The sequence below is a fragment of the Lissotriton vulgaris genome, chromosome 3_2, assembly GCF_964263255.1.
Source record: "Lissotriton vulgaris chromosome 3_2, aLisVul1.2, whole genome shotgun sequence".
Classification (NCBI taxonomy): Eukaryota; Metazoa; Chordata; class Amphibia; order Caudata; family Salamandridae; genus Lissotriton; species Lissotriton vulgaris.
The window spans coordinates 247,700,169-247,724,890 of record NC_141690.1 but is presented as its reverse complement, the minus strand read 5'-3'; the positions used below and the strand labels follow the sequence as shown (position 1 = coordinate 247,724,890).

Genomic DNA, 24,722 nt, shown 5'->3' with positions numbered 1-24,722 from the left:
ACTTCTAACCAGGAAGTGTTGGCATTCATCTTGCGCTAGGTAGACCGAGGCACAAAAGAAGCAGAAAAACAAACGTGCAGAACGCAAAAAGGGGGCAGGGTAGAAACACCCTGACCCCCCAGGGCTGCTCAGGTGGTCCCAGAAGGATATTTACATATTTAAACGTTATCCGCTAATAGAATTAGCATTTAAAAAACCTTGCAAATTCACTTAAAAAACATAGGTTTCAGGTCATATATATTTAGGAATTAGAATTTAAAAAACCTTGCAAATTCACTTAAAAAACCATAGGTTTCAGGTCATACATAGTTAGGAATTAGCATTTAAAAAACCATTGAAATTGCTCCTATATAGTTAGTTGTACTAACTATATTTCGCGCACCCGCAATCCACTGCTGATGTCACATATTACAGCATTCATGTCCTGGTCAGTGACATCACTGATGACATCTCAAATGACATCACTGATGACATCACCGATGACATCTTCCACGTGACTATCACATACACCTTTTCATACACTAGTAAAATCTTTCATAACTCTTTGTAAAATACAGAGTATCATATTTGAATCCATTGACACAGCAATACAAGTATCTAAAAATCCACTCATTGATTCCTAGATGTATACACACATCTAATCACTTACCTGTAGATTCACTCATACATGCTGTCAATGATCAATAGAACACTATCAAAAATACTTATACACCTATATCGTCATTACACACCAAAACACAACCTATTCACATATGAAGTTATCCTACTCACTTATGCAAACAATGGATCATACTTACATACTTACTTAGCTACACACTTATACAAACACCACTTCATCTATTTATTTAGATAGTAAGTCAAATTTAGTGTAGAATAAAATCATTACTACAAGTATACAGTTATCCATACAGTCACACACACAATCATTGAGTCTTATGTATACTTATTTATATACAACAATTGACACATACACTGCCTTTTATTTTTCTAGTTTATCTACTGAATCAACTATTCACACATCTTTGGGCAGTCACACACCCTCCACTGAACCGCACACACATTCACTCTCCCATACAAACACTCAGTTAACTAATCAATAACTAATATAGACTTTCACATAGCTAGTAACCAACTGGAGAACCAGTTTACACAACAACTGACAAAGTGATACAGATATTCACACAGTTTAGTCACTATCCACTATATTTAGTGAGACACTATAAATTGTTAAAGTCCTCCATCCAAATATTTATTTTTATATATCCACTCATACTTCAATGCAAATTGCTATATATATAATGCATATTTACATAACGAAGCTAACCACATTCACTGGATGATGTCATCAGTGATGTCATTTGAGATGTCATCAGTGATGTCACGGACCAAGTCATGAATGATGTAATATGTGACATCATCAGCAGTGGATTGCGGGTGCGTGAAATATAGTTAGTACAACTTACTATATCGGAGCAATTTCAATGGTTTTTTAAATGCTAATTCCTAACTATATAAGGCCTGAAACCTATGGTTTTTCAGTGAAAATATATATATATATATATATATATGAATGAATCATTATTTACACATTTCTGCCCGCAATTACATGTCACCAATTATTGAGAAAATTAGCACTCTGCCTTCCTTGGTGTTACCGACACACCACAGGCAGCAATCTTTTAATTCATTACAGACACAGCGATAGACAGAGGACTTCGAAAGCCTATACATTCAATTTTCAAGCTCCCACCATCTTTGAACTGTTTTTCAAATAAAATATACAGCTTGTATTTACAGTTAATGCATCCATTTAACCCCTTGTGCGCGGCCGCGATTCTGCGCCTATGCGGCAGAATCGCGAGTGGGCGGGTTCATGACGGCCCCCAGCCGTCATCAGCACACGCCCACCGTAGTGCATGACGGCTGGGGGCCGTCATCAGTATCGAAGGGGCTAAAGCATGAAAATGTGAATAGTTATTTACAAATTTCTGCCCGCAATTACATGTCACCAATTATTGGGAAATTTGTCTCGCCTTTCTCTGTTATTTTCTTTCTAGATATTCAAATCTTGGCATATATGCGTATATACATCTGTTTTGGCATGATATTAGCATTCGGCCGTGGATCGGCAATGGTTTCTTGATGTTAAAAACAGCGGACCAATGTATTGTTCGCTTGTATAGCGCTCAAAGCATCTAATTCAATCTGTTGAAAAAACACTCGCTGGCCGTGAATCGGCAACAGTCCACTGTGGCTGGTATCCAGGTATGAACCTCTAGTCACTCCTATGGTCGGTCTTGTGGGGCTATCAGATTGAGTCACACCTGCTGTGACAGACTGCTTTTTGGAAGAAGGACAGAGGAGAGGGTACTTCAAAAAGAAGCAGGGTGAGGGGGCATCACCCAGGAAAAGTCCAAGATCACTTGCGCCTGAAGCACCAGCATCTGCCTTCTTGACAAAACCAGTGTGCCCGGAGAGGAAGAAGTGATTACTAGATGGAGTGAAGTCCAGTCGGGGAATCATGGCGAGTGTATCCCTGTAGTGAGGAGAGGACATTCGTACAAACTGGTTCGTTACCCATGTGCATTGTATAAGTCGACTACCCCGTAAACCAGAAGGGGCCACACCGAAGAGGATTCTGCTGACGTGTTGATCAAGCTGTTGTCAGAGTGCAGAGTAGAAGTGGTGACCCTGTATACCAGAGGAGGCAACCGTAAAGGTTGATGCAGTCATTGAGAGGGGATGGCACCCTGGTGACTTATGTGGGCCCAAGCCCTGACTGAGGATCGGAACCAGAAGCCATTGAATTTGTTCTCCCCTGCCCCTGCTCAATATATTTTCTGTCTATATTCAAACCACAACCCCAAGAAATGAGATTTGTGTTATTTTTCATAAGGCAACTTTGAGGGATAGAAACAGACATTTGATACAGACCAGAGGGGGAGAAATCTGGCACCTTCCAAACTGGCTCCTAAAGTAAAAAGTAATTCTTGGATGTTTTGCCATTTGCACAGACATCTGTACCTAATAATAGGATCGTTGGGAGCCCGCTGACCCTGCCACTAAAGATCAGGCATCAGTTCAGCCACCTAATTCTAGGTCTAAGGAAATATCTTTAAAAAGATTATTAGGGATTCCTAGCCTGACACCACAGAAGGACTACTCAGGGCCAAGCCTGGAACAAGCATTGGAAATGCAATAGGTCTCGCATCATTAGAGTTAGTGCTTTTAGAATTGTTGATGTGTTTTTTTTGTAAATCTTTAGCATTTTTGTTTCCTCCTTGTCGCGGGCCCCTTTCCCTAGCCAAGTCATCAGCAAAGATCCAAGTTGTGCCATATATACAGTGGCGCGGCTTGTGCGAGCGAAGCGCCATATCAGAGAACAGTTTACGAGTCAGTGAGCTTCAGGGCGACCCTCAACGCAACCAGGCGCTCTCCGGCAGACATGGCGCCCAGGCCGCGAGCCCAGCGGAGTGAAGGGGTGGACAACTGATACCTGGCTCCTGAGCTGTGGAGGCACCGTGGGATCAGAGGCGGGCTGCTGGGGTGGCGCCCTCGTTGACAGTGAGTGGGAGCCTGCAACGAAGGGGGATGTGAACCTACAACATCGATCGGAATTAAAGCTGCATAGTCAAATCACAGAGTAAAACCACAACCTTCGCTTGGGACCGGCAGTGGGATGGTCAAGTAAGAGACAGCTACCCGAGCAGACGACCTCCAAGACAGCGGGTGAGAGCCGGTCCCGGGGGCGCAAAGAAGCCAGGAATTCTCACCTTGGCGCCAGCGCGATAATCAAGCGCGCGGCTGGTGGGCCTCCGCAGCATTGGGCTTGTTGGATAAGTGTGCCGAAATGTGATCGTCAAATATATTTCGTGGATGCACATTCTGATTTCTAAACTGGTTAATTTTAGATTGCAGTCAGGATATTATGGTTATTACGGAAGCACAGACATAAATAATAGTAATAGAGTTCGTCATAACTGGTAGAGGAGCACATTAAACAGCACTGCACTCTTGCGACTCACTGCAGTGGCACTGACGGAGGGAAGAGAGAGAAGGGGAGGGGGGAGGAGAAATGCGACACGGCGGGCAGGGGAGAGGGCGGAGCGGGGAGAGGGAACAGACGGAGGGAAGGCAGATAAGGGGAGGGGGAGGAGAAATGCGACACGGCGGGCAGGGGAGGGGGCGGAGCGGGGAGAGGTGCGACATGGCAGGCAGGGGAGGAGAGTAGGAGGAGGAGGGGGGAGGAGAGTAGGAGGAGGAGGGGGGAGGAGAGTAGGGGAGGCACGGCCTAGCGGCCGTGCAATCAAGAAGTGAGGGGGCGGAGCTGGGGGAGGCTGTGACAGAGAGAGTAGGCAAGGCAGGCGGCTGGGGGCATGTGCACGCGCTTTTAAGTTTAATGCGCATGCGCATTGAGCTTAAATTTCTCGTGCACTGCAAGGAATCGCCACGATTCCTTGCAAGTTGGTTAAAGTGTGGATAAGCCCCCATAGTCTCGCAAGCTCGATGCGCATGCGCATCGACAGGCGAGACCTAACGAGACCTAAAAAGAGGCACAGCAGAACAAGGGTGGTTTGATCAGGCCTGCTCCAAGGCCCTGAGAGAGCTGAAATTGGCACTGAAAACCCGCCCCAGGGATAAAACCATGGTTATGGCATGTCGAGGCCAATATAAAGAGGCGGTTAAGCGCCGCAAAACCCATCTCCAACAGCAGGCCTGGGAGAATTTAAGGGTAGCAGCTGAGACCAAAAACATGACGGCATTCTGGAAGGTTATTAATGAGCCATGCTTCAAAGATGGGGATAAGCCTAAGATTGTAACCATATCTTGCCGGAGTCATGGTTCGACCATTTTAATGGCCTATACAATTATACCACCTTGGAGGATTGTATAGTAACTAAGGCGGGGCAAGGAAGGGAAGAACAAATAATTTTTGCACTGAATGAAGTCAAGGCAGGCGTGGAGGGATTGACTAGCAATAAAGTGCCGGGGGCCAGACGGGGTCCCCCCCTGATTTGTTTTTGGCTCAAGCTGATTTGTGGGTCCCAATATTGACCAGGGTTATAAATGCTGCAATAAGTACGGGTATGCATGCATCTTGGTCCACAGCAACAATTGTATCAATCTTTAAAAAGGGAGATAGGGAGAGCCCGTCTTGTTATCGACCCATCTCCCTCCATTGATGTGTCCATTAAAGTCCTGGGCCGGGCTATACTCAATCGCTTATTAGAATGGGAAGAGGAAAATAAGATCATTACTGACACAGTATGGGTTTAGGGTCGGTCGCTCTACAACTGACCAATTCCTTAATCTGTAACTCATGACGGTCAAGTACGCGATCGCTAGTCAAGAGACCGTGTACCTGGCCTCATGGAGGAGCTGGGAGTGGATATTGGGCTAGTAAATATCTTGAGAACCCTACACTGGAACACCGTCGCCCAGGTTCGGTATAATGAGTAGGGCAGCATGACTGGCCAGTTTTCATGTACATGGGGAGGTAGACAGGGCTGCATATTGGCGGCCTTTTCTATTCACCTTGTACATTTAATGGTCTGGAGAAAGCATTGGTCGGTCTGGGAGTGGATTCGCCAAGGAGAGGGGCCAGGGGGGTTCCGGTCCTGCTTTATGCAGATGATGCAGTATTGCTGGCCCGAACTCCCCGGGGCCTCCAAAGATTGTTAGACGTATTGTCCATTTTATGGAGGGGCTGGACCGGTCAGCAAATTTGGCTAAAGCATACATAATGGGAGGTAGGAAAGGTGCCCAAAAAGAACTACAAATACATGATTGGGGCACATTGTTTAAAAAAAGTTCAGTCCTTTTCATACCTGGGGTTATTAGTTGACTCTAGACTCAATTTTAAACCTTTGTTGGAGGAAAAATGTTGTAGCCTTACCAGAAGCACGGGTGCAATTATGAATTACGCTCAAAGGTTGGGCCGCTAGTCTCCAGACTAGTTTCTGAATCTCTACAATTCAAATGGGGCTTTGTGGATGCTAAGTCTCTCGATACTGAAGAGAACACATTTTTCAGAAGATTATTAAAAGTGCCACAAAGCACCCTGGGCTTCACTGTTCATGAGGCATTGGTTGCTGCTTATATCAGTGACAGGATTAAAATTAAAAATTCGTTGTTGGGTTAACATCTGGACTAACCCAGAGGCCTAACTGCCAAGAGAACTTGTAAAGGATTGCATGGCAAGGGATAAAGGGATGAAGGGATGAAGATCCCATGGCTTAATTATGTTAGGGAATCCTTTGAGGCCCTGGGTCATCCCGAATTGTTCACTTACCCAACGAAATTGCTGGCCAAAGACAAGGTTATGGTCAAGGGAGAGTTTTTGAAACATTTGGGTTCCAGCAGGGAAGATTATGAGATAATTGCAGTGAGAATGCACATTCTAACTAAATCCTGCTTGGGTATTGAACCTTATTTATATCTCATCCACAGTGCCCAAGACAGATTCTTAAAATGACGTGTTTTAGGCTGGATTCCCTACATCATATCCTTGCGGTCCCAGCAGGTTTTACTAAGACGGTGGAGCAGAAGGGCCCCTGCGGCTGCGATCATCGATCTCCGCAGGAAACCCTAAATTTTGTACTCCTATGCCCTTTTTACATGCACCCTAGGAAACATTTTTTAAAAAGGATTTTTTTTAAAAGCTGGGTTTAGGCAACTCTCCTCTGAGATTTTAACGTTGTATTGTACTGTAAATTTTTTAAGAGTGGCAATGCGGCAATGCGTCTCAGAAGCACCAGAGGGAATGTGTGACTGGCCCGTTGCTTGTCCTCCCCCCTGGTGAAATAGAAAGTATGTGTAATGAAATGTATAAAGGAGGGAGTTCTTTTTTATGCTAGTAATTTGATGTTAGCAGGGCTAGAAACGCTCATTAAGTTATGTTCCCCTGGTGTCGAAATTTGAAATGTATGAATTGTTTTTTAGCCTGTACTTTTATGGTGTTCGTTTTTATGCCGAATAAAGTATATACTGATATTGATAAAAGCAGATGAATATATGTGAGATTTAATGCTGCAGAAGAACAATAGTTACTTACCTGTAATCTGTGGTTCTCCAGTATTGGTGTCTTTCATAGATTCACATGCCTGAATCATTCCCCGTCGTCGGAGTGGGAGTCCCACGGTACATAAAAAAGCAATAATATGCTATAAATATATAGTAAATAACCATAAAAACAAACCAGGAAGTAAAGTAGCCACAGCTACAATAGAAAAAACTTCCACACCTATGACTATCCTAGTCATTTTGTATAGTCCAAACTACAGCCAATCAGGCGCCAGCACCCACCATAAGGTTCTCCCCAGAGACTCAGGCTCTCAGATTTTCTCGCAAGGAGTGAAGGTAAACCAATATAGCCTAAAAGCCTCTGAGGGGAGGTGGGCGGGTTGCATGTGAATCTATGAAAGACACCAATACTGGAGAACCACAGATTACAGGTAAGTAACTATTGTTCTTCTCCAGAATTAGGGGTGTCTTTCATAGATTCACATGCCTGAATCAGAGTAGATAGCAGTACATATCCTTGCTAGTCAGACGCTATTAGTAGCCAACCTTGAAAACCTGTGATGCACATAATCACGAAATATATATATATATATATATATATATATATATATATATATATATATATATATATATATATATATATATATATTAACATAGCCCAAAGCATGATAAAATGCAATTATGAAGCATGTGCACAATGAAACAGCATAAAAAGCGTCTGACAGCAGCAAAAGGAGGTGGGAAACAGAGGCTCACCTTAGTCGAAAAGGTTACGAAGAACTGCTTGACCCACTGAAGCATCGGTCTCGCTGATTTGGTCTGGTGAAAGTATGCCTGTTAGCTCAGGTTGCCGCACTGCCGATGTGCTGGAGAGGGACTTCAGCGAACAAAGCAGTTGAGAAAGACCCTGCCCTCGTAGAGTGCACTCTAGGGGCTGCTTGCAAAGGTCCTTCTGCTTGTGCATGGCAAAAAGTGATCACAGCAGAGATCCATATTGCAATTGTTTGCTTAGATACTGCTTGACCTTACGAATTGCACCATAGGTGATAAACAGTTGAACGGGTCTGTGTAACGGAACTGTCCTCTGCAAATAGAACTTTAAACATCTCCTAATATCTAATGTAAGCAATGTCCTCTTTTGATAGTGGTGGAGGAAAGAATGTCTTTAAATTGACAGGCTCGTACTGGTGGAAGTTCGGAGGCACTTAAGGTATGAATCTTGGATTAGTGCCAAGTACCACTGAGTCATTTGTGAAACTTTAAGAAAAAGGCTGATGACCCCTGCGAACCTGGATATAGCTGACTCTTCTAGAGGAAGTCAAAGCCCATAAAATTGACCCCTTCCACATACGGAATTACAGATCAGTTCTGTGGAAGGTCCAAAGGAGGGCACATGAGTTGTGCTAATACCACATTGAGATGCCACGATGGTGGTGGACGACCTACCAGAGGGAAACATTCTGAAAATTCCTTGAAGAATTGTTGTATAGTTCTTGAAGAGTAAAGAGAAGTGGTCCCATTTTGTCGGTATCTGGAAACTGCTGCCAGCAAAACCCTTAGGATTGCATGAGACAATTTCTAACATGCCAGATGTACGAAAAGACTGGAAAGATTTGCTCTGTTTTAACAGAAAAAAGGATGAAGTCCAGCCGAACGACTCCAGATATAAAAAACATTTCCATGTGAGACTGTGCTCTTGCCTTGGTTAATACTTCTTTGCAATCCGCAGGATTGTCTAGATGGGCGAACTCAAGGTACTCAGGCGCCAGGCCGCTAACCTCAGAAGTCGGATCTGGGTGATAAACCTGACCGCCCTGGATGAAGAGTAGGTCCGGAACTGGACGCAACAGAATTGGTTCGCACTCCGACAGGAAAAAAGAAGCTCGGTGAACTAGTAGTGGCAAAATCATCTGAAGGTCATGAGAATCAGCTGACACTGCTCCTTCCTCATCTTCTGCAGGACCTTGGGAACCAACGGTATCGGTGAAAAAACGCAAGCAGATAATTGAGGACATTTGATCGGAAACGCATTCCCCTGAAAGTCATTGTGGGATGCCAACTTGCAAAGAACCGGCATTTGCTGTTCTTCTTGGTCGCAAAAAAAAAGGTCCAAATCTGGATGACCCCACTGCCAAAAGATTGAAACCACCGTCCGTTGAATAAGCTTCCTCTCGAGAGTGGAAATTGTCGTCCTGCTGAGAGTGTCTGTCAGAATGTCCCTGTACCCGGGACATGAACCGTCTGAAGATTGAGTATGTGTCGTATTGCCCCTGCCCAAAATCCAGGGCTTCCTGAGGCAACATAATTGATCTTGTCCCTCTCTATTTGTTGACATAGTGCATTTGATTGTCTGTGCGCACCCATACAGTGGCTTCTTGAAGTACTGCGCGAAAAGATTTGAGGGCAAGGAAGATGGCACTTCGCTCACAGATTGATGTGCCAGGCCCTTTCTTTCTGTCTTGGATTCACCAATTACGAAAACTTCTTGCATCCGAGGAGTGATTAGTAATGAGATTTTCGAATGAACCGGAGACTTGCAATCATTGCTTGTCTAATTCCTCTAGCATCTTTCTCATGTGCTATCTGTAGTAAGAAAAACCACCAGGATGCAGGTGGAGGCCGTGGTCAGGAATGACCTTGAGGATCTACTGAAAACGGACCGTAATGTACGTAGAAGAAAACACCAAGTGGTAGCTGCAGGCCCGTCGTTCATGTGAGACAAACACCCTTGCTGGGTTTGTATTGATTGCTGCTCCGAGAAATGTTCATATCAGAGCTAGGACTAGTTGAGGCTGGTCATGATGTGTTGAAAAAAAAAACAAGCTTTAAAACAGTGACTGCCAAGTCTGGGTGTGCTGGATTGCTTGTTAAGAAGAGTGAGCCCTGATTATATATTTGTCTAAGTAAAGATGAATCTGTATGCTTTGCAGAACGTAGATATGCTGCCACTGGTGCCAGGATCTAGATAAAAACACGTGGAGCGGACCAAGGTCCAAAGGTATACACCCTTAATTGAAAATGCTTTAAAGCTATTGAAAAACATAGCTACCTCCTGTGCTTTTGAAAAAATTGGCACATGAGCATCGACACCCTGAAGGTCGAGTGCAATTATCAAGTCGTTTTGGCAGTAGTACTTCAAGACCTCCTTGAGGTACAACCTTTTGAATAGTTTGTGCAAAGATCTAATACCTGGCGCTACTTCTTGACTTGCTTGGCGATGAGGAACTGAGAGTAAACTCTAACTCTGTTGTAGATTCAGAACCACTCCGACGGTCCCTGTGTGTATCAATATAGACAACTGTGCAAACGACTCGCGCAGATGAGGAGGAAGCGGTCCCTTTGAAGGTGTAGCAAAAGGGAATTTTCCAAATTCTAGAGCGTGTCCTTTTGACATAACTATAAGAACCCCCAGCAAACAACTGGATCGTTGACAATATGAAATAAAAGAGATATTCCACTGTCATCCCTCTTGGGATGGACTATGGGTGGGTTCTAAGGTAAGTCGTTATCTTGAAGAAGTACCTCCTGCATACGATTTAGAGTCGAATAATACAGTTGAAAAAATGATACGGGGTGGAACTCCTTGGAAAAAAGGATGTGGAACTGCCCTCGGGCACCACGAAAGGGTTGCTCTCTGTACTGGAGAAAAAACACGAAGGCGCAGGTAGTGAGTGCTCAACCTGTTGGCCAAGAAGGAATCTCTATAACGGTACGACCATTATCTTAGAGTGAACCTCAGAGCGAAGAACCGAGAGTTCTGTCAACCCTATCTCTGCAATACTGCCGCCTCTACGGGCTGTCTAAAACTTGGAGATGCAATGTGCACTGCACGGTCTATTGTTGATGATGCACTCCTATTTTTCTGTAAAATCCTTGAAACGTCAGCTGAGGAGTATTCGGGAATACGGGCTACCTGTGCCAATATATTAGACTATCTCTGGTAGTGGAACCTGCTAAAAATAGCTAAAGGGTTGCCTGCTGAACTGTGGTTGCAGCCATTGTGGAAAACTTTTTCTACCTTAAAATATGAAGTATTGACCTTCCCGGTCGTGATAAAAAAAGGTCAAAGGAGAAGCGGAGTTGCGAGGACGTGTCTGGGCCGCCCGAGCTAAAGATGGGTCAGGTTGAAGTCGAGAGACAAGACAAGCGGGTTGAATTGTCTAGCGTTTTAAATTTGTGCTGGAGGCGTGACTGAAAACTCCAGCGCAGCTCTTGTGCTCAAGAAGAGGTAAAGACCTCTGCCAAATCGTAAAATGAAAGGGAAAAAACGGTCTGAATCTGACCTTGTGACAAGGGTTTGATGAAAACGATCCACTGTTCCCTTCATGAGGAGGTTAAATCCTCCAACATCCGCCGGAGGGTAAAGTAATAGGAGTTCAGGTGTAATTTTTCGCCAAGGAAATAGGACATGGCAGCCTAGCTGGTTCTAAGGAAACCTGAGAGTCTGGCTAAGTTCTTACCCAGTCCAAGAAATATGGCGTTGAGTAAAGAGCCATCACGCCATTACGTGGATGCAGCAGAAAACAGTTTACGGCTCATTATTAGGCTAAAAGAACACTGTGCATCAACCCAACTAGATTAACCATTGACGAATCTAACCATTCACTGGGTTTAAGCATCAAAGAGGCCAACACGAAAAAACGAGGCCATTTGTGTCAACCTAAAACTGCTGAAGCCTAACGTCTATGGAGCCGACCCTCGACATGGCCACAGTCGACGAGCGCTCCATCTACACAGTGTTGTCGTCAACGAAACTAGTCCTTGACTATGCCAATGCTCGACAAAGCTCACACTCCACGAGGATGATTGTCAACGGAGTATATTGTTGACAAAGGATACTGTCGACGAGCCCCAATGGGCCACCTGTCAATGGGCCACCTGTCAATGGGCCACCTGCCAATGGGCCAACTGCCAATGGGCCAACTGCCAATGGGCCAACTGCCAATGGGCCAACTGTCAATGGGCCAACTGTCAATGGGCCAACTGTCAATGGGCCAACTGTCAATGGGCCAACTGTCAATGGGCCAACTGTCAATGGGCCAACTGTCAATGGGCCAACTGTCAATGGGCCACCTGCCAATGGGCCACCTGCCAACGGGCCACCTGCCAATGGGCCATACTGTTGACGGGCCACCTGCCAATGGGCCATACTGTTGACGGGCCACCTGCCAATGGGCCATACTGTTGACGGGCCACCTGTTGATGGGCTCACCGTCGACGAGGCTCTCCGTCGACGAGGCTCTCCGTCGACGAGGCTCTCCGTCGACGAGGCTCTCTGTCGACGAGGCTCTCCGAGGCTCACAGTCGACGAGGCTCTCCGTCGACGAGGCTCACCGTCGACGAGGCTCACCGTCGACGAGGCTCACCGTCGACGTGGGCTTCGACGGCGAGGCTCACGTCACTGCCGACGCTCTCCGTCGACGAGGCATCACCCCGTCGACGAGGCTCTTTGTCAATTTCGCAATTCCGTGCGAATTACAAACAGTCCACAAGAGGGCACTGTCCCCATTGTCATCAACGGAATCCAGGAGCCATTGTTGATGCAGAGCACTAGTGACGGCAGAGATTGTCGTCAAGAATACTTCGTCCGTATCGTCGACAAGCTGGCACATTTTCAATCAGAAAAGTGCGCAGAGTGAGTCTAGACGCCTGAGAGTAAATCTCGTGGGCGTAAATGTGGGAGGCAGACTCAAAGAAGGCCCGAGACCCCTTAATCTCGATGGTACTTCAACTGGTGAAATAGAGGAGAAAACATCATTTCAAAACATCAAGGTGCAGCACAAATAAAAAAATCCTCCCACATCAGAAGTGGGGTATAGCCTAAGCACAAGACATCCCATTCTTCTCCTACCATGTCAGAGACAGGCAGAGTGCTGGTCCATACACTCTTCATGAGGGTTCACAGGATAAGGTGTCAGCTTTCCACAAGCGACGCAGGGTCTGCAGATAGACTTCGTAAAATAAGACATTACAAAACTGTGAACTATAAAGTAAAATCTTAAGAAAATTGAAGAAAACTGAGCAGAGCTCAGGGAGACTCCCTTCACACGACGCGCAGTAGAAAATCTGAGAGCCTGAGCCTCTGGGGAGAACCTTATGGTGGGTGCTGGCGCCTGATTGGCTGTAGTTTGGACTATACAAAATGACTAGGATAGTCATAGGTGTGGAAGTTTTTTCTATTGTAGCTTTGGCTACTTTACTTCCTGGATTTTTTTTATGGTTATTTACTATATATTTATAGCATATTATTGCTTTTTTATGTACCGTGGGACTCCCACTCCGACGACGGGGAATGATTCAGGCATGTGAATCTATGAAAGACACCCCTAATAATGGAGAACTGGACTTTCCTGAGAGCTCCTGGGAAGGCGCAATGAATGAAGGATGCAAGAACAATGGCGAGCATAGGTGAGAAAGCGTGCCCTTAGTGAGCTTTTATGAGAAAAGAAAGAGAATTAGACATCTTCATAAGTAGGTGGGATTGGAGAATCTTGGTGAGATATGGGGCTATGGAGGGTGAACATTGAGGTATTCTACTAGAAGGGGTGGGGCTAAAAGAAGTAGGCTAGGCTCTGTCAATATTCTGTAATACATGTTGACAAGACCCTTTGAAAATAAGAACTAAAGCCCATCATGAAGCAGAAGCCATACCATGAAGATAAAATACAGCATAATGAAAGAAAACAAGCAGTAGCAAAGCTGGTAATAGTTGGCCAATTATGTTGCCCCCAACTATCCTAGAATGAAAATCCCCTAGGAAGCAACATGTTCAGCTGCAACAATTTGGAAGCGGGGAGTATCTCTGAGTAGTGCCATTGACACAAAGCATTAGCAGAGGTGAGCAGTAGCATCACAGAAGTTAGGTGACGTAGTCAGAAGCAGAGTTTGTGTTAAAAGTGGTGAACTTAAAATATTAAATTGAACTCGAAATATTGCATACTTTTGACAAAGAGGAAACATTTCTGTTGCATCCTTAACAACTATGTGCATGAAAATCCTTATTTTGTGAACTATGCACCTTGCCCAACATCATTGGGACAGTAAAGGAAAACAAAATGCACAATGGTGACCATGACTAACACTCCGTCAAATCCAAGACATCATCATGCCTCAAAGAAATTCATAAATCAGCAACACAGTTGTTGTCATGCCAGCAAAGTAAATATAACAAAGTTAACATACTGCCTATTATCTAACCTAACAAAAGCACTAAATGAGCCCCAAAACCAAAACCTAGAGGCACCAAAATCGGATCACATAACCATCCAGGAAATACCATGACCTTGGTGGACACACCATCTAAGCAAAGGCAAACCATGACAAGCCCATAGAGTCAATGGTTGAAGGAGAAATCCAAACCCCACTCTCTCTTTGTAATTCTTATTATACACTAGGTAGCCTGATTAACAGATGCCTGTAGCCACACCTAGAAAAGAGGGAAAACCACCACAGAGCAGTTCCCAACCAAAGGAAGAATACAGAAAATAGGCAATGGTGCCAGAGTAAAGAGGGTGAGATCTCACCTGCAGAGAGGAGAGTTGTGCAAGACAATAAGTAGAGCATTTCTCAAATGTAAGGTTACATATAGAAAAAGAATGCTTCTGGACAGTGTTGCTACAGAAAATAGGGTCAGCTTTAGGGCCATTCGGGTCCAAAGTATTGGATGGTGCATATATGCAAGCAACGGTCCTCAAGCTGCCATGGGTAAGCAAAGTTGTACTGCTACACTGATGGTTGGAGACACTTGTTCTCCTCTAGACATTCTGCTCGTCCTTTTATCACGGTCTGAGGCAAGTACCACAAAAGTACTACCTTGAAAATAAGCACAGCATTCATGGATCCAATTTTTGGGTTACTCCCCCAGGTGGCTCTCCAAAGACCGTGATATAATAAACAAAACATACAGTTTAGTACTATGCAACCACATAAGCTTGATATTGACATCACACTCTTAAGGGGCAGGAAGCAGGGATTCCAATCCAACAGGATTACCCATCATTAGAGGATACCAATTACACCAACAGCTTCACAAGTACAAACCGCAGTGACTGAGTTTATATTGACTAACATCTAAGTTGCAGTGTTTCAGAATAATTGAAAAATCTGGGTTCTCGGTCCAGTTACTCAGTATCACCTTTAAGTTTCTTGTAAATATGCAATATAGTCATATTCTTTAATGCACATTCTAAACAATTTGTAAAGTTTTCATCTTTAATCTTAGAAGCACATCAGAGTTAAGAGTGGGGGGCGCTTATATATTAAGAGTTGAAGATAATTCTGAATAGTTTTTGGCACTGTGAAAAGGAAGAACTCAGAGTAAAAACAGTGCCTGATTCAACAGAGGAAGACATCAATTAAGAATTGCACTGGAAACAGTCATTCAGATGCACGACTAAGTTTGACAAGATATCTTGCTAATAACAATACTATAGACATTTGTTAGTTATCACATACCTGGTAATGGTATGCACTCTTGATTCCTGGGCTCCCACTGACAGTTCTGGTCCATGGCACAACTCTTACAGCTTGTTATCTTAATGCAGTGATACCCTGGATTGTCTCTTGTGCAGTTATCACACTTAGTAATGGGACCCTAAAAAAAATGGTCATAAAAATGTAATTTTCCTAATTAATTTAAAATACAATGGTGTATGGGAAGATGCTTCATAGAGTAACTCCTACTCATCATTTTAACAGTAACCACAATGTGATGACTGGATTAGTTGTAGTAATCCCCTCAGTGCATTTCTCTGCCAAGACTTTTTTCTGCCGTGCTAGTTTTCTTTCTTTTAAGACACCCACCGCACTTAATATTAACCCTGACCCTGACACCAACACTGTTAACACATTTTTAAGCCATCAAGCAGTACATTCTCTCAAAAATAAGGCAGTCTTTTGATTAGCAGCTCACACCTGAGCACTGTCTGTTTATTACACTTTGTCACAGTGTGGTCACAGTGATTTCTAACCACAGGCTAATGCTACTGGGGGCTGAAAACAGATGGATACTGACTATTCCCAAATGGACACAGAGAAATAACCCACAGTGCCTCATTCTCCATTCTAGGCCACAGAAAACAATATCACATTTAAGTGAGAGCATTTAATGAGTGGGTATCATCAACGAGGAAAGGTCACAGTAAAGGTACTATTCTTACTGGTAAGCTATCACTTACGCTACCAATAAAGGGTAAAATCAAAAAAAGCATCACAAATTCTAAAATAACGTTTAGTAGATGTATGAACGCACCTCCACACACCCGCTTTAAATATAGTAATAACTGGAATGTTAGATAAACTGTCCTGGCTCCTTATCCTTGCTTTAAATGAACTTTAGACTTACCAGGCAACTATTTGTTTCCAAACATGGAACAAGAATTCATTCAAGAAGAATCTAATTTGGGTTGGGGGAAGGGGTATTTGAGGGGTGGACACCTCGGAAGTGGCGGCGGGCAGACACTTGGAGAGCCCAGGACTCTGGCCCAGGACTCTGGCAACAAGATATCAGTTGGCGACTGACGACACTCGTGGAGTGCAGAGGCACGGGATACATAGGAAGGAGGCCGTTGGGGGTTAGAGCCGCCACGCCTTGGCGTAGTCCTAACATCGGATCCCAGCAGTGGCCTGCGTTGAGAGCTGGGATGATGACCGCCACAGAGTGAGGGTGCAAGGTGGCCTGCACCAAAAGAAGTGTGCATCAGTGGATGAGCCTCCCGGGAAGAGATTGCTGCTTTCCATTCCTGCACGCCCATCAGCCATAAGCCACCAGGAATGTGGTCCTGGAGCATAGAATTGTGACGAGATCAGATGGAATTTGGCCTGACGGCAGCTGGGATTTGCCCTGGACGGCTGCTGATGTCCTAAGTCCAAGAGGAGCAATGATCATGGGCCCTGCAACAGGAGACATGGAGGGGACCTGTGGTGGCACAGTCGGTGAGCAGGGGGTACTCGTCAAGTCAAGTCAAGTCAACATTTATATAGCGCACTACATACCCATAGGGTATCAAGGCGCTTAGGAAGGGGAGGTGGATTATTTGTCAAATATCCACGTCTTAAGCTGCTTTCTGAACGCTAGGTGATTCTGGGTGAGGCGAAGGTAAGCAGGGAGTGAGTTCCATGTTTTGGCAGCCAGGTATGAGAAGGATCTGCCTCCCATGCTGGACTTGTTGATGTGAGGTACAGTGGCGAAGGCTTGGCTGGAAGATCGAAGTTGGCGGGAGGGGGTGTAGAAGGACAGTCGAGAGTTGAGGCAGTCTGGTCCGATGTCGTAGAGTGATTTGTGTGCGTGGGTAAGCAGTCGGAAAGTGATCCTCTTATTGACGGGTAGCCAGTGGAGGTCTTTAAGGTGACCAGAGATGTGTTCGTTGCGTGGGATGTCTAATATAAGCCTGGCTGAGGCGTTTTGGATTCGCTGTAGTTTCTTCTGGAGTTTAGCGGTGGTACCTGCGTAGAGGGTGTTTCCGTAGTCCAGTCGGCTCGTGACTAAGGCGTGGGTGACTGTTTTCCTTGTTTCGGAGGGGATCCAGCGAAATGTTTTTCTGAGCATGCGAAGAATGTTGAAGCAGGAAGAGGATACGGCGCTGACTTGTCTGTTCATAGAGAGTGAAGAATCCAGGATGACGCCAAGGTTCCGTGCGTGGTCTGTCGGGATGGGTGCATTTCCGAGGGCTTCCGGCCACCAGGAGTCGTCCCATGCAGAGGGGGACTTACCTAAGATGAGGACTTCCGTCTTGTCTGAATTCAGTTTCAGACGGCTTTGTTTCATCCATTCGGCAACTTCTTTCATTCCTTCGTGTAGGTTAGTTTTAGCGGTGCTGGGGTCCTTGGTGAGAGATAGGATCAGTTGAGTGTCATCCGCGTAAGAGATGATGTTGAGGTTGTGTTGGCGGGCGATGGCCGCGAGGGGGCTCATGTATACGTTGAAGAGGGTGGGACTGAGTGATGATCCTTGTGGTACGCCGCAGATGATTGCAGAGGCCTCGGACTTGAATGGTGGGAGGCGGACTCTCTGGGTTCTTCCGGTGAGGAACGAGGTGATCCATTCCAGTGCCTTTCCTTGGATTCCGATGTTTCTGAGGCGTTGTAAGAGGGTGCTGTGGCAGACTGTGTCGAAGGCTGCAGAGAGGTCGAGGAGGATGAGGGCGACTGTGTCTCCATTGTCCAGTAGAGTACGAATGTCGTCTGTTGCTGCGATGAGGGCGGTCTCAGTGCTGTGTTTGGCTCAGAAGCCAGATTGTGAGGGGTCGAGTAGTTTGTTGGCTTCGAGGAAGGTGGCGAGCTGGTTGTTGACAGCTTTCTCGATGACTTTGGCCGGGAATGGAAGAAGCGAGATGGGGCGGTAGTTTTTGAGTTCGGTGGGGTCTGCTGTTGGTTTTTTCAGAAGGGCGGTGAGTTCAGCGTGTTTCCAATCTTCTGGGAAGGTAGCGGAGTTGAAGGAGCAGTTGATGACGTCCCGGAGGTGCGGAGCTATGACGGAGTCTGCTTTGTTGAAGATGTGGTGGGGGCATGGGTCTGTGGGGGATCCAGAGTGGATGGAATTCATCAAGCGGATGGTGTCCTCAGTGGAGATTGGGTTCCAGGCGTTAAGGGTGTTACCGGGGGGAGGATGGTCAACTGATGGTGAGGTGGGTTGGCTTCCGGGTTGGTTGTCAAAGCTCTTGTGGATGTCAGCAATCTTGTTGTGGAAAAAAGAGGCTAGGGAGTCGCAGAGGGTTTGAGAGGGGGTGATGTCGTTGGAGTTGGCCGAGGGGTTGGAGAATTCCTTGACGATGTTGAAAAGTTCCTTGCTGTTGTGGGCGTTGTTGTCAAGTCGATCTTTGAATGCTGTTTTCTTGGCTTTACGGATCAGTTGGTGGTGAGTACGGATGGCGCTTTTGAAGGCGTCCTTGTTGCTGGTGGATGGGTCTTTTTTCCAGGCCTTTTCAAGGGAGCGGCACAGTTTCTTGGAATTCTTGAGGTCGTCGTTGAACCATGAGGCCTTCTTGGAGCCAAGTTTGTGTTGACGTTTTTTCAGTGGTGCTAAGGTGTCGGCGGTGTTGGATAACCAAAGGGTGAGGTTGGAGGCGGCTTCGTTGGCGTTAGAAGAGGGGGCTGGGGAGGTGTGGAGGAGTGATGTGGAAATCTGCTCTGTGGTGATTTTGTTCCAGTTTCTTTGTAGAGTTGGTTGGAGGTGGATGATGGGTTTCGGCTTGTTGTAGGTGAAGTGAACGCAGCTGTGGTCAGTCCAGAGGAGATCTGTAGTGTGGCTGAAGGAGACATGGTTGCTGGAGGTGAAGATGGGGTCGAGAGTGTGACCTGCGATGTGGGTGGGGGAAGTGACCAGTTGTTTAAGTCCGAGGTTTGCGAGGTTGTCTAAGAGGGTGGCGGTGTTGCGGTCGTTGAACTTTTCAAAGTGGAAGTTGAGGTCTCCCAGTAGGATGTAGTCTTTGGAGGGGAGCGCGTGTGGGGTGATGAAGTCCGTGATGTCTTCACTGAATTTTGCGCGTGGTCCTGGTGGTCTGTAGAGGAGGGTGCCTCTGAGAGTGGTCTTGGGGTCGATGTGGATCTGGAAGTGAAGGTGTTCGGAGTTGGCGAGGTTGGCATCAGAGCTGGTTGAGATGCGGATTGTTTTCTTATGGACGATAGCGATTCCACCTCCTGTATGGTCGGTGCGGTCCTTGCGTGTGATCTTATAGTCATCAGGGATAGCGATGGCGATGTCAGGGGCGGAGGAAGCGTTCATCCATGTTTCCGTTAGGAAGGCGACGTCAGGAGAGATGGTGTCTAGTAGGTTCCAAAGGTCAATGGCGTGCCTGTGGACCGAGCGGGTGTTGAGAAGGATGCATTCTAGGTGGTTGGGGTCGGGAGTCTGTGGTGTGGTCGGAGCGGAGATGTTGTCGGTGCAAGTAAATTGGCAGGAGAAGCAGGAGAACGGTCCATGGGTGCGTCCAGGAGCGGCTTGGACGCAGGTGGGGGTGCGACCGGGGTTAAGGGCTAGGAGGGTGGCGGCATCGTAGGTGACGCGGGGGGGCTGGGCAGCGCGAGGGGCAGGGGGTATGGCGTTGGGCGCGGTCCAGGCGCGGACGGGCGTAGACGGGCTTACCTTTGGCGCACCTTCGGCGTGTGCGTAGCGCGTGGACGCTGCGCGTGGGACCATCTGACATTAATGGACAGTGGAAGGGGAGGGGCGAGGGCGGTTCAGCTGGGAGGTCACTGCGTCCTGCCGGGGGGTGGCTTCCTCTCTTTGAGGTCGGGTCGGGTTGCGGGGGACAGGGTGACACACACACACACACACACACACACACACACACCCTTCCTGCCCGAAATGTGTGGCACACAAAGGGGAAAATACTAAAGAGTCTTCCAAAGACCCCCAAAAAACTGTTCAGGAGGGCAAACCCAGAGCCACTTGCCAATCAACAGGTGGTTACCAGGGTAAAAACTGAGATCCCAAGAATTATTGGTGCCATAATCTTAAGCAGACTAGTCACCAAACTGGGGAATCTTCCTGCCCCAAAAAGGCTTACACTAGTCAAAACACCTTCAGGGTTGTTAGTCTACAGATGAGATCCTTGGTGTGCCCTGACCAGGACAGAAAAAACACTGAAGCTGCATTAATCTCAAAGGGAAGGATAAACCTAGCAACCCTGGCTGTCTGTCCCAGGAACCTAGAAAAATACAGACAATAGCCACATATCAATGGGGTTGAAGTAGAAGCTCTAAAAGATACAGGTGCAAGTATCACCACGGTGACTGAAAAACCGATATCCTCAGAACAGTACTTAACTAGACATAAATATCCATTAAAACACTGTCAAGGTTCATCGATTGGCTATGGTGACTGTGGAATGGGAAGGGATTACTGGCCTAAAGAAGGTGCATCTGTCCTCAGGAAACAGATTCATACTGGTGGCGGTTGATCTTGCCTCCAGGTGTTCTGAAGCAATTCCCCTTATGACTGTCACAAATGTATGACGTTACAACGCATACATTTACCTCGCATGCCTATACGAAGCAGTTTTTACACCGCAACATCCCTTAAAACAAATACATTTACATTGCATCCCATTACAACAAATTTTTTAAAACCACATTTACAACGCATTCCATTACATCGCATTATACCTTTAAAACGCATACCATTACAACACATGCGGTACAAAAGGGGGTGGTGATGGACGGAGCATCTGAACCAATCAAACACTCACACCCAGTCAAAAGATCTGGGTTTGATCCATCACCGTTCTTTAGCCCACTCTGCCACCCCAGTTCAGACATGGCTATATGCAAATCAGTCTGACCCTGTGCCTCATGGGAACAGTCCAGCCCGAACTGCCAAGCCATGCCTTCCCTGGACCGGAAATAAGCTTCCGAGGACCGGTTTCTGGCATTCCAGCCGTCTTCAGCCCAGCTTGCTTCAATCCAGTGGCAAAGTGAGCAAGGGACTCACGTCTGAGCATACCCTGCCACACTTATGGCGGACAAAAGCAGTACAAAAGGGGGTGGTTCGGGCTGGACTGTTCCCATGAGGCACAGGGTCAGACTGAAGGCTCAAAAGGGGGCCCCATAAGCATTGTAAGGACCACATTTAGGTTCCATACTGGAGCAGGCGGTAACCTAGGTGGGATTATTCGTTTTAATCCTTCCATAAATGCTTTAATTGCAGGTATAGATGTTGCCTATTTTGTAAATAGGCTGCAATTGCAGCAATTGCTGCTGGCTATTTAATCAATAAGTTCGTGCCCTGAATCCTGTGTATCCCAGAGTATCTCACTGCGCCTAGACACCCCAGGGTATTAGCTGCGCATTAAAAATCCCATAAATAAATAAATAATAGATGCAGGAGTGTGGAAGAATAAGCCAAATTGGACCTTTGTAGGTGTAGAAGGTAAATAATATTCTGGATGGAAACATCCAGTGGATCAATATGATTGTTGTTACAATATATTGCAAACCTTTTCCACTTAGCCGCATAACATGCTCTGGTAGTGGGTCTCCTAGATTCTTTAATTATGTTCCTAAAGTCTGGTGGTAGGTTTAAGTAACCAAACTCTAAGACTTCAGGAGCCAGATCGCCAAATTCAGTTGGTTTGGCTCTGGGTGACTTATTTCTCCATGGTTCTGGGTTAACAGGGATGGCGTGAGCCGTAACTTTTGATGTGGAACCAGTGAGAGATCTAGTAGTGTGGTGAACCATGGTTGACGTGCCCATGTGGGAGCCACTAGTATTAGTTTGAGAGACTGTTGTCTGAGCTTGCGTACTACTAGTGGAATGAGTGGGAGAGGCGGAAAAGCGTACGCAAATCTGCCTGACCAGTTCATCCACATCGCATTCCCCTCCGACCGTGGGTGTGGAAACCTGGCGGCGAAGGTTGGACATTTTGCATTCTCGTGGGTGGCAAACAGATCTATCTGTGGATGCCCCCACATTTGGAAGAATGGTTGAAGAACTTGTGGGTGTATCTCCCATTTGTGAATCTGTTGTGACTGAAGACTCAATAGATCCGCTATCGGATTGTGAATTTCTGGAAGGTGTTCTACTGTCAGGTGTATGTTTTGAGGAATGGCCCATCTCCAAATGTTCTGTGCAAGCTGGGACAGTTGCAGAGAGTGTGTCCCCCCACTGTTTTTGTATATAATACAAAGCTGTCATATTGTACGTCCGGATTAGAACAGCTTTGTTTCTTATTTATTTATTTATAACATTTATAGAGCGCGCTGTTACCAACCGGTGTCCTGGCGCTGTAATAGCTCCCCTAGCCTCAACCCACTGTTTAGTAATGCTACTGTGGGTTTTGTAGAGCGCTCAGCTGCTCCGAAGAGCATCCTGGCGCTATAGATCATCACACCAATACCAGCAACTAACAGGCAGCCATAACTGCACCAGCATTCACCAGAACAATTACAGGGCAAAGAGATAAGTTTTAAGTCCCTTTCTAAAGACAGACAGATTGGAGCATGTTCGCAACGTCAGGGGCAAGACTATGACGGGCTCAATAATTTGATAATGAAAGAGCATCTGTTGAGTAATTGTACTTCAGAAAAACTGCAGTAGTACTTAGTGGATTTAAAGTTAGTCTCTCCCTAAAAGCTGGGGAACAGCCAAGTTTTCAGCCCCTTACGGAAGGTCATCAAGTCCGTAATCTGTCCCCGGTAGCGCATTCCAGGCTAAAGTGGCCCCTCGGACAAAGCTTCTGCTCCCACAGCCCACTTTCCTTATGCGTTGAATCTCAATCAGCCAGAGACCAGCTGACCTGAGGAGCCTGCCCGGTCTGGACCAATGGAAAAGCTGTCTGAGGAAAGGCGGGACCAATCCATGGACTGTCTTAAAAACTATGCAGAGGGTTTTAAAGGATATCCGCTTCCGCACAGGAAGCCAATGTAGCTTCACCAGTTCTTGGGAAATGGAAGCGAACTTAGGTATGCCAGTAAGGAGACGGGCTGCTGCATTCTGCAGGATCTGAAGCTTGTTGAGCACCCCTTGTTGGGCCTCGAGAAATAGGCTATTGCAGTAATCAAGTCGTGATAGCACAAGGGCCGTCACCACAGTTTTTTTACACTCCTCTGGTAGGAAAGGAAGGATCTTCCGAATAATTTTCAGTGACCAGTGGATGGATGACAAAAGGGCATTGTGGTCTGAAGGAGAGCTTATTATCGATCAAGAACCCTAGGTTCTTAACCTTGGTAACCGGCATAGGGAGGGTCCCCATCTCTTCGGGCCACCACATCGGACTCCAAAAGTTCACGGTGGAGCCGAAGAGTAAGACTTCTGTTTTAGCAGAGTTCAACTTTAAGCAGTTCCTGGCCATCCAAGTACCCACTGCTGCCATACATAAATGGAATTTGCAAGCCACGGCATCCTCTCGCCCCGGAAGCAGTGACACCACAATCTGTCATCTGCGTAAGATGTCAGTTCAAACCCATAAGAGCGAATAACCGGGGCGAGAGAGGAAACCGATATTAAAAAGGGTGGGGATTAAGGAGGATCCCTGAGGGACCCTCTTACTTGTACCTGAAATGTTTTGAGTGCCAGGAAAATTGCTAGCAGCTCTAGATGGTTGATATGGAACGGTCTCTGTTGGTTGTTCCATTGGCCTTGTGTGGTATAATGTAAGAGATGGGCTCCCCATCCTGTGAGGGATGCATCTGTTGTGAGCACTATCTGTGGAAAAGGATGTAGGAACGGCCGTCCCCTTGTCAAGTTTTTGTTGTTCCACCATTGCAGAGAGCGATATGTACGGCTGTCTACCAACAGCAGTTCTGTGAGCTGACCTGGAGCCTGATTCCACTGTTGTGCTAGACATTCTTGCAATGAGCGCATTTGCAGTCTTGCGTGAGGAACTATGAAGATGCAAGACGCCATCATGCCTATTTATCTCATGAACACTCTGGCTTGGAGAGAGTGCTGATGTTGAAAAAGGGAGACTACGGTCTGAATGCTCTGTATCCTGGCTTGAATGGGATATGCTACAGCTGTAGATGTGTCTATGGTAGCTCCTAGATATTAATGAACGTGCGAAGGCTCTAGGTGCGACTTGGTGTAGTTTATTGTAAACCCTAAGTCATGCAATGTTTGAATTGTTTGTTTTCTGTGTTGTGCACACTGGTTGAACGATCTTGCTTTTATGAGCCAATTGCCTAGGTAAGCGAAGACATGTATCTGTTGTCTTCCGAGATGTGTTGCTACTACTGCTAAGCACTTTGTAAACTCTTGTGGTGCT

At 46.2% G+C, this 24,722-nt stretch overlaps 1 protein-coding gene across 1 annotated transcript in view; it reads right to left on the bottom strand.

Annotated features, from left to right (window-relative positions):
- Window positions 1-24,722, bottom strand: part of ATRN (attractin) — a 960,574-nt gene that overhangs the window by 664,239 nt on the left and 271,613 nt on the right. The window contains exon 14 of the mRNA XM_086964304.1: window positions 15,478-15,616. Within this exon, the coding sequence (XP_086820430.1) occupies window positions 15,478-15,616 (139 nt within the window). The remainder of the gene's footprint in view (window positions 1-15,477; window positions 15,617-24,722) is intronic.